General features: G+C 36.7%; 1 protein-coding gene across 3 annotated transcripts in view; it reads right to left on the reverse strand.

Annotated features, from left to right (window-relative positions):
• Positions 1–12,657, reverse strand: part of TIMM29 (translocase of inner mitochondrial membrane 29) — a 103,794-nt gene that overhangs the window by 24,200 nt on the left and 66,937 nt on the right. For all 3 annotated transcript variants that reach the window (XM_085885231.1, XM_085885234.1, XM_085885235.1), the window contains exons 2-3: positions 3,498–3,736; positions 3,261–3,391 (exon numbers count right to left, since the gene is read on the reverse strand). In XM_085885231.1, the coding sequence (XP_085741357.1) occupies positions 3,261–3,391; positions 3,498–3,736 (370 nt within the window). The remainder of the gene's footprint in view (positions 1–3,260; positions 3,392–3,497; positions 3,737–12,657) is intronic.

Below are 12,657 nucleotides of genomic sequence, written 5' to 3' on the forward strand. Positions count from 1 at the left end.
CCCACTTCTTTTTTGCCAACCCCTTCTTCCTTATACTTTCCTGTACTTCCTCATTCCACCACCAAGTCTCCTTATCTTCCTTCCTCTGTCCAGATGTCACACCAAGTACCTTCCGAGCAATCTCCCTCACAACTTCTGCTGTCGTTGCCCAATCATCCCACCCATCTTTACCACCATCCAACGCTTGTCTCACCTCCTCCCTAAATTTCACGCAACAGTCTTCCTCCTTCAGCTTCCACCATCTGGTCCTTGGTTCAGCCCTCACTCTCTTCCTCAACCTCACCTCTAAAGTCATCCTACAGACCACCAATCGATGCTGTCGAGCTACACTCTCCCCTGCCACAACCTTACAGTCACTAATCTCTTTCAGGTTGCATCTCCTACTTAAGATGTAATCCACCTGTGTGAACTTTCCTCCACTCTTGTATGTCACCCTGTGTTCCTCCTTCTTCTTGAAATACGTGTTTACCACTGCCATTTCCATTCTTTTTGCAAACTCTACCACCATTTGCCCTTCCACATTTCTCTTGTTGAGACCGTACCTCCCCATCACCTCCTCATCCTCTTTATTCCCTTCCCCAACATGTCCATTGAAATCTGCTCCAATCACCACTCTTTCATCCTTGGATACACTCTCCACCACTTCATCTAACTCACTCCAGAAATCATCTTTATATTCCATCTCACACCCCATATGTGGGGCATATGCACTGATGACATTCATCATCACCCCTTCAATTTCCAACTTCACACTCATCACTCGGTCAGACACCCTCCTCACCTCCAATACCCTCTTGACATGATCTTCCTTCAGGATTATCCCGACACCATTTCTCCTCCCATCCACACCATGGTAGAACAGTTTGAAACCACCTCCAATGCTCCTCGCCTTACTCCCCATCCACTTGGTCTCTTGTACACACAGTATGTCCACCTTTCTTCTCTCCATCATATCAGCCAACTCTCGCCCTTTGCCAGTCATCGTCCCAACATTCAGAGTTCCAACTCTCACCTCCACACTTCTACCCTTCCCCCTCTCCCACTGCCTCCGGACTCGCCTTCCCCGTCTCCTTCTCCTCCTTCGCCCAGCAGTAGCACAATTTCCACTGGTACCCTGCTGACCACCGGTACCGGTGGCGGTCGTTGGTAACCCGGGCCTCGACCGATCCGGTATGGAAATTCGTTTTGTTGTCCGCATAATGATTTGGCATAGGTTTTTACGCCGGATGCCCTTCCTGACGCAACCCTGGTCGCCTCTTACGACACACAGGGATATGGTACACCTATTCTAACCGGGGCATACACCGGGCCCAGTACAACTGGTGCTCATTTCGCCGACCTCGGAAGGATGGCAGGCTGAGTCAACCCCCTGGTGTTTTCGACTTGGTTTATATATATTTATATATATTTATATATATATATATATATATATTTATATATATACATATATATATATATATATATATATATATATATACATATACATACATATATTAATTCAGTGTCCCAACGGGGCTTGAACTCAGGACCTCTTGGGTCCCAAGCCACTGCCCTTACCACTGCGCCAACACCAGGACTATATATATATATATATATATATATATATATATATATATATATATATATATATATATATATATATATATATATATATATATATATATATATATATATATATATATATATATATATATATATATATATATATATATATATATATATATATATATATATATATATATATATATATATATATATATATATATATATATATATATATATATATATATATATATATATATATATATATATATATATATATATATATATATATATATATATATATATATATATATATATATATATATATATATATATATATATATATATATATATATATATATATATATATATATATATATATATATATATATATATATATATATATATATATATATATATATAAATATATATATATATATATATATATATATATATATATATATATATATATATATATATATATATATATATATATATATATATATATATATATATATATATATATATATAAATATATATATATATATATATATATATATATATATATATATATATATATATATATATATATATATATATATATATATATATATATATATATATATATATATATATATATATATATATATATATATATATATATATATATATATATATATATATATATATATATATATATATATATATATATATATATATATATATATATATATATATATATATATATACACATACATACACTCCCCGGTGAGAAAGGTTCATCAAGTAAAAGTTTCTTCGAATCAATCCAAACCGAAGGGAAAATTGCAATGTTTTCAATCGGAGAGAAATAAAAACATTGAGCCAAGGAGGTGTATAGAAATTAGACCGCTGCCTCAATCGCTCCCAAAATAAATTTTGCTGTTATGAAATATATAACCACCCAATTTCGACCTCTTCCAGCCAGCGCAAGAAAAGGCTTTCTTTATTATTATTATTATTATTATTATTATTATTATTTTTCTTGTTTTATAGCATGGTATTTTTACCATGGGCTTCCGCTTGTCACTCCACAATGCTGTGAAGCTAAACGGGATGACAAAGCACAATATCAGACGGCCAATGAACGGTAGTTTGCTGTGCACCACTAGATTCAACTGCATATGTCAAACGTCAAAATACAGGTCATATTCAGATGACAATCTCACTGGACATTCAAATTTCTGCATCGTGGAAAAAAAAAACCATGTATACGAGAAAAATGATGAGACGAAACGGTGATGCAATCATTTTGTTCCATAAAGAAAAATAATCACTGCTCGCTGTAGATACACAGACTTGAAGCATACTTGGGTTGCCAAATTTATCAGGACAAAACTTGTTTTTTTTTAAAGTGTACTGGGCCTGACATGCAAGAGCACACTTTGGGGGAAAACCTTGTATGCTTCTGTTTGAGTGTTGGCTCATCATAATCTGCCCTACAACTCTGCTGAGTCTCAACGTCCAGATTAACAAAATGATTGCACGAGAATAATCACCAGAGAATGGAGAGCAAAGAGCTCGGAATAAGTGAATAAAAAATTTCTCGAGTTATCCTGAAAATTCTTCACAAAGGAGGAGTTTATTAAAAGCTCAGAAAATAAGCTCGTATCGTCTTTTTATGGTGTGGACAATTTAACTTTTGCGTGGAAGAATCGCAACATCACTCCAAACTTCACCTTGGCTTCATGTAAGCACATGTGCTTTCAAAGGAGCAGCATGCAGAGTCGTGAGGAGCTTCGTAGAGCAATGTACATAATCCAAGTGAGAGCAACCGAAGCCGACCGTCAGCTTGCAACTTCAGCAGCATCTACAAACAAGAGTAAAGGTCACTTTTCATTCAAAACATTGAGACCGTGTGAACCGAAAGCAAAGATTGGAATCAGATAAGCTCAAAAAGTGATTTAGCTGCCAACCTGCACGTGATTGTCAGCGTCGAGGTTTCGAATGGCTTCAGGAACAGTCAGCAGATCATTTGCTGCATCAGTCAAGGCCGCTTCAAATGAATCCATACCGGGTGACTTGCGGATGGAGGTTGCAACTGCGGCGGCGACAACCGCGAAGGCAGTGGCTTGAACTGGCTGGTCCCGAATGCCCCGAAGTATGTCCAACCCGGCCTCAAGATAATCCTGCCAGATATTTCGGCACCAAACGCCTAAAAACAAACAGTTGGCAGAGATATTCAGCGTGAAATTAGCACAATGGATGCACAACATTCAAGAACACAACATGGACCTCTTGGCCGAGGTACTGGGAGGTACTTTTCTGGCCGAGGTACTATTCTGGCCGAGGTACTGGGAGGTACTTTTCTGGCCGAGGTACTGGGAGGTACTTTTCTGGCCAAGGTACTTGGACCTCTTGTTACCTTTATAGTCCATGGGCCCAGGCATATATCGGTACCATCTGAGGAAACCAAACTTTAGGGCTACTAAGTTATTGGTAGGGACTATATGATTATTTCAATGTGTGATAACCATTCCAGAAGAGCAGCTTAGTGTATGTATTTTGCATTGTTACCATTTTAGCATTCTGAGATATTGACATTTTGGGGGAAAATCAAAAAAAACCCAAAAAACCAAGGACCACTGGGAGGAAGTGGCAGAGCTGAAGTCCACGCAGGAGGAAGCAGACACCCGAATACTTCTGCATGCTCTGCATGCAGCGGAGGCTGGGTACAAGGCTGTGGTGATCACTGCCGAAGATACAGATGTCCTCATGCTGTGTCTTGCCTTCAATAAGGACATCCCATGCCCCGTGTATCAGAAGTGTGGTACGCAAACCCGCACACGGTTCCTAGACATTGACAAGCTTGCTAGATCGATGGGAGACAGTGTCTGTGATGCCCTGGTTGGACTGCACGTGTTCTCCGGTTGTGATACAGTCAGTGCCTTTGCAGGCCGGGGAAAGATGGGCGCCTTGAAGCAAATGAAGTCTCATAAGACCTACCAAGAGGCCTTCAGTCAGCTCGGTCATTCATGGGAAGTATCCACCGAGCTCTTTCAGAAGCTGCAAGACGTCACCTGCCACATGTACGTGCCGTCTACCAACCAACACCACGAAAGTCAATGAACTCCGACATAACTCTTCTGTGCCAGACGGGGAGAGATAGAGCCCAGTCAGCTTCCACCATGTGAAGACTGCCTCTTCATGCACGTCCTCCGTGCAAACTACCAGGCTGCTATTTGGAGGCGCCGTCTGCAATGCCAACCCTATGTTCCAAGTCCCAAGGGTTGTGGATGGACCACTGATGATGACGGGAAGCTGGCCATCGAGTGGATGCAGGGTTCTCCAGCACCGGATGCAGTGTTGCAACTGCTTTCCTGCAAGTGTGGACGGTCGTGCAAACTCCCAGACTGCACGTGCCTTGCCAATAGCCTGAAGTGCACTGATATGTGCAAGTTGCGAACCTGCAGCAACCAGCCCGCTGATGTCGAGGAAGAGGTTGTAGACCTCGAGGACTCTGATGCTGATAACAGTGATGAAGACTAGACTACTGATCCATGGTGTGAATGTTTTGGCACAATCACAAGGACATTCATGACTACAAATATGCATGAGTAAAACATAGTACATAAACATGCCACAGTAGCGTGGTGAAATTTGGGTTATCCGTAAATTTCACATTTTGGATGCTTGTTGGAACTAGGGTAGGGGAAGGGAGTAGGGTGAATATACTGGTTCTGGCTCACTTTTCCCTATGTAAATGAATGGAGGATTTTCAGCGATTCCCTTTTTTTTTCCTTAAAAATAAACCCCCTTTTTATCCCAAGGTATATTTATTTGTCTCCCCTTTTAACCTAGGGGCTCTCTATTCAAATAACCCATACAACAAGATAAAGATTTGTTAAAGGTGATTCTAAAGAAATATCTGAAACGTCTAAGCCCCGGGACACTCTTTATCAAATAACCGATGCATATTGTTTAGCTCACTCATTGAACCTATAAACATTTGTTCATTCTCAAATTCCTTCAATAGTTTAATTTTCTTTGCACAATAATCCCCATCTAAAATATTGACAAACAAAACATTTGAATCTTTATATTTTTTAAGATACCCCTTTTGTGCCATTACGAAATGATAAACTTCTCTTAATGCTCTTGTTTGACCACCTCCTGAGCCACAGGTTATTTTTTGTTAAGCCCCGCCCACTTTTGCCAAGCCCCGCCCACTTTTGATAAGCCCCACCCACTTTTCATGAGGTATTTTTTAATAAGCCTCGCCCACTTTTCCTAAGCCCCGCCCACTTTTGCTAAGCCCTGCCCACTTTTCATGAGGTTTTTTTTATAAGCCACGCCCACTTTTCCTAAGCCCCACCCACCTACTCTTACATCATTTCCAGTTCATCTCTGACTCACAAAGAAATCACTAGAAAATTCCAGCATGTTTCAGTTTCTATGGTTTCCATGTTATGAAATGGTTTCCAGCATGTTATGAAATTCCACCAGGGAATTTCCACAGGAAACCACACCCAACAGTCTTTCCCTATAAAAGCCTCAAGCCCAGGCTCCATTTTAAACATTTTTTTTTTTTTGCTGGTGATGGTGTGCTGTGTGCTTGCCTGGAACTCTCTGACTTGTATGGAACTAAACCTTCAAGTTGATGAACTGGATTCAAACCTCTTATCCATTGAGGTAAGATTTTATTCTCCTATTTTTAGTTCCTTTGAAACATCGACTCGTTTAATAATTAAATAACTTAATTAATACATTATTATTTTCTCTCACAGGAAATTGTATCTGAAATACGAAATGAAAATACTGCTTTTGCTACAACTTGGGGTGAAATTGTTGGCTTGGTTGAAGACCTTATGAACGAGCAAGACCTTGAGTGGGATGACTTTGGGGTTCCTTGGAACTCTCTGACTTGTATGGAACTAAACCTTCAAGTTGATGAACTGGATTCAAACCTCTTATCTGTTGAGGTAAGATTTTTATTTTCCTATTTTTAGTTCCTTTTAAATGGAGATTTCCATTTAAAAATGGAGATTTCCTTGATGATCCACAGTTATACTATGTGAGATCTATCACTGAAACCCATAAAAATTGGAAAAATGGAGATTTCCTTGATGATCCACAGTTATACTATGTGAGATCTATCACCGAAACCCACTATATTTCTGGAAATTGTGATTCTACCTTGGAGTCTTGGATAGATGGTTATATTTTTGGAGACTTGAAATGTGGGTTCTGGCTTGATAACTCACAATGTGATACATATCTTGGAAACTCAACAGGAATGTGGTTATACCTTGGAGACTTGGAAAGTTGGGTTTATTTTGAAGACTTGAAATGCTACCACTCTTTGGGATCTAAACCTATCAAGAAAATTCTTACTCCCTCTTTCTACGTCATCAAACCTGAAAGCCTTAAAAGACAGAATTGGAAGAAGAGAAAAAAACATAAAAAATATACATTGTTCGTTCTGGGAAGAAAGTGCAGGCTTACTCCCCCTTTCTACGTCATCAAACCTGAAAGCCTTAAAAGACAGAATTGGAAGAAGAGAAAAAAACAAAAAATATACGTTGTTTGTTCTGGGAAGAAAGTGCAGGCTTACTCCCCCTTTCTACGTCATCAAACCTGAAAGCCTTAAAAGACAGAATTGGAAGAAGAGAAGAAAAAAAAAACCGTAAAAAAAAAAAAATATATATATATATAGGTGGAAATCTCATTTTGAAAAAGACATTGTGTTGGGCGAGGATTGAGTTGGGGTTGAGATTTTGAATGTGAGGGTTGGGACACACACACACACACACACACACACACACACACACACACACACAAACAAACACACATCAACAAACAAAAGTTAAGCCTTGACTATTCAGTTGAGGATTCTGTGTTTGGGGTTCACAGATCTAAGAACGTCCCCCTTGACACACATTATATACTGTAATACACCTCGGACTTGTCCCTCTAGTGTCCACAAAGGTGTATAGTAGGAGGGAGTGAAGGGACAACCCATTGCTCCCATGAGTATTATCTGCTTAGTTTTGTCTTTTGTAATTCCTGTGAATAAAATGAACCAAAATCTCTTCCCCTTCCAAATCATATATCTTATAAGTCCAAGGAACCGTATCTATTACATCAACAATTTTAAAAAGTTCTTTCGTCCATCATTCAGTAAAACCCTTTTCAAAATGAGATTTCCACCTATATATTCTTGCAATATCACCAACTTTGAACTTAGGTTTTCTGACATTAATCTCTTTTTTCATATTTTAATTTTGTAAATGTTTCTGATGGTTTCATATTTGTTGACGTGTGAATCGTGTCATTGTACTTATCCACAATATCCTGAATAAAAGATGACCATTGTTGTGAACCGAGTTGTGTGAATTTTTTATATAGTCTCTCTTTTAAGGTACGATTAAAACGTTCAACAACAACTGCCTTCCCTTCATTAAAGGTACTGTATAATGTAATACTGTTATTTTTTAGAAAATTCATAAATGTCTTGTTATAAAACTCTACCCTCATCAGTGCACAATTTTTTAGGTTTTCTCTTACTTTTATTAAATATCTGTTGAAAAGCTAACATAAGAGTATTACCTGTTTTGTTTTTTAATGGGACAACCCACGCATATCTACTCCTCAAATCAATAACGGTTAAAGCATACTTGTACCCCTTATCATTATTGAGTTCAATCAAATCAGCAAACCAGATATAATCAACTTCCTTGGAATAAACTTTCCTTCTCTGAAACTTTGTGAATATTGGTTTATGTAATTCATCAGCTAATTGCTCTTCAGTCTTAATGGCATCATTAGAGCCTATAAGTTTTTTGAATTTCCAAGTCCAAGTTTCAATTTAGCACTGATCATCTTCTTCACAATGAACCGATCAACTTTTTCTCTCAAGGTTGGATTTTGTATCAAAGACAAATTATACAACATTTCTCTATCGGCTTCATGCTTTTCTTCCAACGTTGTGGTATTCCCATAATCAATGTCGTGTCTCATGCACACTTCATCAACTCTATTGATAGGCTTACTCCAGGATTTAGGATTGTCTGCCTCATCTAATCTTTTATCCAAGTTTGTGCCTGGACCACAGAAAGAATACCCTGGAAGATGTAATTCCCCTGGTATTCCAGTAGTTGTAAATTTACTTCCTGATAAAAACTTTTGTATATCTCATCCGAGTTTGTGTTTGGAGATAAATTGATTTTTTTTTTTGAACCACATACCGAACATATACCTTTTTGTATAACCCTGTTATTTTTACTTTTAATATATGAAATATTTTTAGTATTAGTTTTCTTTTTACATTTGAGACAATAACTCATTTATTTATGAGAAAAATTCCTGCAGAGTGCAAAAACCTTTTTTAGTTTCCAACATGCACATTTGAATCTTAATTTTTAAAACATAAAGAATCCTTAGAAATGCCTTCACTCTCTCCTCCATTTATTTAAGAAAAAAAATAAAAATGAAAAACTTGAATTAAAATGAATATCTTGCCGATGACAATAGTCTTGTAGAAAATATTGCAAATAGACTTGTCAATTCTTTGTTTTCCTCCTCGGTGGATTGAGTTATTTTCTGTAATACCCTTAATCTTTTTTTGAATCTCACTGGTTTCCATATTTTGATATTTATTCATCCACTCTCTTTCCTCCCTCTCCTCCCTCTCTCTCTTCTCTCTTTCCTCCCTCTCTCTCTTCTCCCTCTCCTCCCTCTCTCTCTCTTCTCTCTTTCCTCCCTCTCTCTCTTCTTTTCCTCCTTCTCTTTCTTCTCACTCTCCTCCTTCTCCTTTTCCTCCTCTTCCCTCTCTTCTTCAACTCCTTCCTCATCCCTTACTATCCTTGAATCGCTTACACCCCATAGAATATTATACATATATTCATCAGGATTTCTTGTTATTCCTGTATCCAAAATATATTTTTTTACAACAGGAAACCAATAAAATTTCTTTTGAATTTCTAAAAGAGCCTTACCTTTTCTTAACTTTATAATTTTTTCATTATTTAACATTCTAATTAAATCTAAAGTTGTCGGTTTATCTTATGTTGTAGAACATATTTTATTAAAATACTGAATACCCTTTTCTTGAAGGTATGCTTGGACACAAATGATAATTTTCTTGAAGCCTTCTTGTTGTCATTTATGTATTAGAAATATATGTTAGAATAATATTATGGCACGAAACACCTCCCCATCTTCCCATAGTTAAATCATTTTGTATTTCCTTACTTATTATATATAATCCTGTTTTCATGAGATAAACAAGGGCAAAACCATTATTATATTTACCCTTATTAAATTATTTTATTTGTTGTTTACTAATCGTGTACCCACAAAACTCATTCTCGATACCAAGTGGATAATATTCTTCCTTACGAGACTGATTTAATTGTTCCAGGTCTTCGAGGTTAATTTTAAATGACCAATTATACCCTAAATCATTCATATCATACCCCCATTGTTCTATTCTCATGTAAACGATACGCCCTTCTTTATAAAAATTTATTTTAATTCGAACTGTGAATTCTGTATGACCTGGAGATCATATCAACACTTCTGTATCTTTGGAATACACGGCTGTTTTATTTAAGGATATATATTGTGATAAATCGCTTAATCTCACCAAGTCATTCGCGTCAGTCGGGCTTGGATAATTTTTTAATTTATAAGCATTTTTCATGTTAATATTTTTAGTTATATTATATTTGTCGCTCAGCCTGTGCCTTTGTGTAATAATTTGATAAATCAATATCCAGTTCTTGAGATACACCAAAGATAGAACCATCTTTACCAACACAAGTCATTTATATTAGATTAAAAATAATATCATAAAATTTTTGTTGAGTTGAAATAACACATACAGACATAATTGACCACAACACTTGGAATTTAATTCTTGGACTTGAAATGTTTGATAAACACCATTCTGTAAGAATTTTATGACTTCAACAGGTGGTGGAAGACCAAAACTATCAAAATAATATTTGTCTTGACTATTAAAAATACAAACCCAATGAGAACCGTTCCCATTATTATCTTCTAAGTTCATAATAATATTCTTTGTATGTTTCGGCACATTTGTTAATTCATCTCTCATACAAATAACCACATTATGAATTTTTAATTTCTTACAATATTTAACAAGTTGTAAATTTGATGTTGTATTCTTTCCAAATTCTTTCAACCACTCATCAATGCTCATTTATTTATTAGAAAGATATAATCCATTACCTCTTTTCGTTAATTTTACACCTGCTTGTGCTATAGAAGAAAGCATATCTCCAACTAACAATCTCGCTTTATCAGGCAGACCTTCAAGTTTTTCAGCAAAATCTACAATTACACCACTTCCACTAATTTGTTTCTCCAACTCTTTGTTATGTCTTTCCAATTCTTTTTGAGCCTGGAGTTGAGCCTTCCTTTCGTTGGCAGTTTTCACCGCTGTTGAAATACCACCCGTCAATGTTCCAACCGCACTTAAACCAGCAAATAAAGGAATTAGAAATGGGAGAAATCCTCCACTCGTCTCTCTTATTGAATATTTTTTCAACATTGGTTTTGTCATTTTAATTTTAAGTGAGCCAGTGTCATTCAAGATTTTAACCTGTTCTCTTGTGAGCAAAACATCAATTCTTACTGCTCCTTTTCTCTGAATTGTATTAACGTTAATCGTACAAGGCTTTTGATTTTGAACACAAGATGATAGTTTATGAAGATTGATTTGATTAACATATACCCCAGTTGGTACTTTGCCACTCATTTATTTAACAAAAAATTATGTGAGACTAATCATCACACCATTATCTGTATTAATCTGCAATTCTGTTTCTTCCAAAAGCAAACAATATGTATCAACTTCTTCACTCTCTCCTCTTTCAATGTATAGGGAAGTATCCACTCGATTAGACTTTATAGTTTCCTTTTGAGCGCTCAGGTCAAATGCATAGATTGTATACAAACTTTTAAATGCTGTCATATCCAAAATAGGTTCTTTATTTCCATTACTTTCACACACCTTTTGGTAAGACTTGTATGCTTCAGCAAAATCATTTTTTTCCCAATTAATTTCCAATCTATGTCGTGGATAAAATGTTCCATCTAGAGAAACGCGAAGTTGTTTCACCTTAGCATTATCACTCAATGCATTATTCTTATCAGTCGCAGTATCACCATCTGGCTTTTTAAAAATGATCCACAGATATCGTGGCTTTCCTTCCAGAACACCCAAATTCCACGTGTAAGTGGTTTGGTTGAGTTTAACGTGTTGACATCTTCTTTTGAGGTATGATACACTGAGTGGTTTCTTTGAGTTAAGTCTTCGATTCAGCATCTCTTCTGTTTTAAGATTAGGAGTATATTCACTGATATACCAACTCATCTCCTCAATTACAAATTTATTCTGATCACCAAAAGCACTACCAATACCAAAAATAAATCGATTTTCATTATCATTCCTTTGTAGTTGAAATCTAATTTTAAGACCATACAGAACTTTATCATGATCACAAAATCCAAATATACCTTTAAGAGGAACTGCCACAGTAAAACTATTTTCTGCTTTTGTATCATCATTATACATTCCTTTCCTTTGAGTATATCCAGGGTCTGTGTTTGTTCCCGTTGACATATCAGGAATAAAACCTTCGACAGACCCCTTTCCCATTCTATCACTGAATGTATAGAGTGTAAATTTCATCATTTCAGATACAGCAGAGACATAATCAACCGCTTCAACTTCTTGTGTTCCAATATACAAACGCACACTATCAAACATTTTCCAGAAGAAATCATTTACAAGTGTAGCGTTTGTGTTATTCCCAGCTTTAGTGAATTTAAATTTACACAACAAGAAACTTTCGGAGAGATTCAAATAGGTTTGTTGATTATTTATTTGAAAACTTTTTGTACCATTCGCAGAGATGCCAACTTTTGGAAATCAGAATTGGGGAGGATTTGCAACCGACACCAAATAATGTGCGCAAAGCGCACATCTCGAGCGCGGAGCGCTCGACCCTCGCGGCGGGGTCCAGGGCCCGCCTTAGGGCCCTGGAAGCTCTGGGGTTCTAGACGCTCTCTAGTGCCCTCTGAGCCCTATTTTGGAGCATTTAACAT

This window comes from Eptatretus burgeri, chromosome 6 (genome assembly GCF_056783735.1).
Source record: "Eptatretus burgeri isolate ZD-2024b chromosome 6, Ebu_testis_v1, whole genome shotgun sequence".
NCBI lineage: Eukaryota > Metazoa > Chordata > Myxini > Myxiniformes > Myxinidae > Eptatretus > Eptatretus burgeri.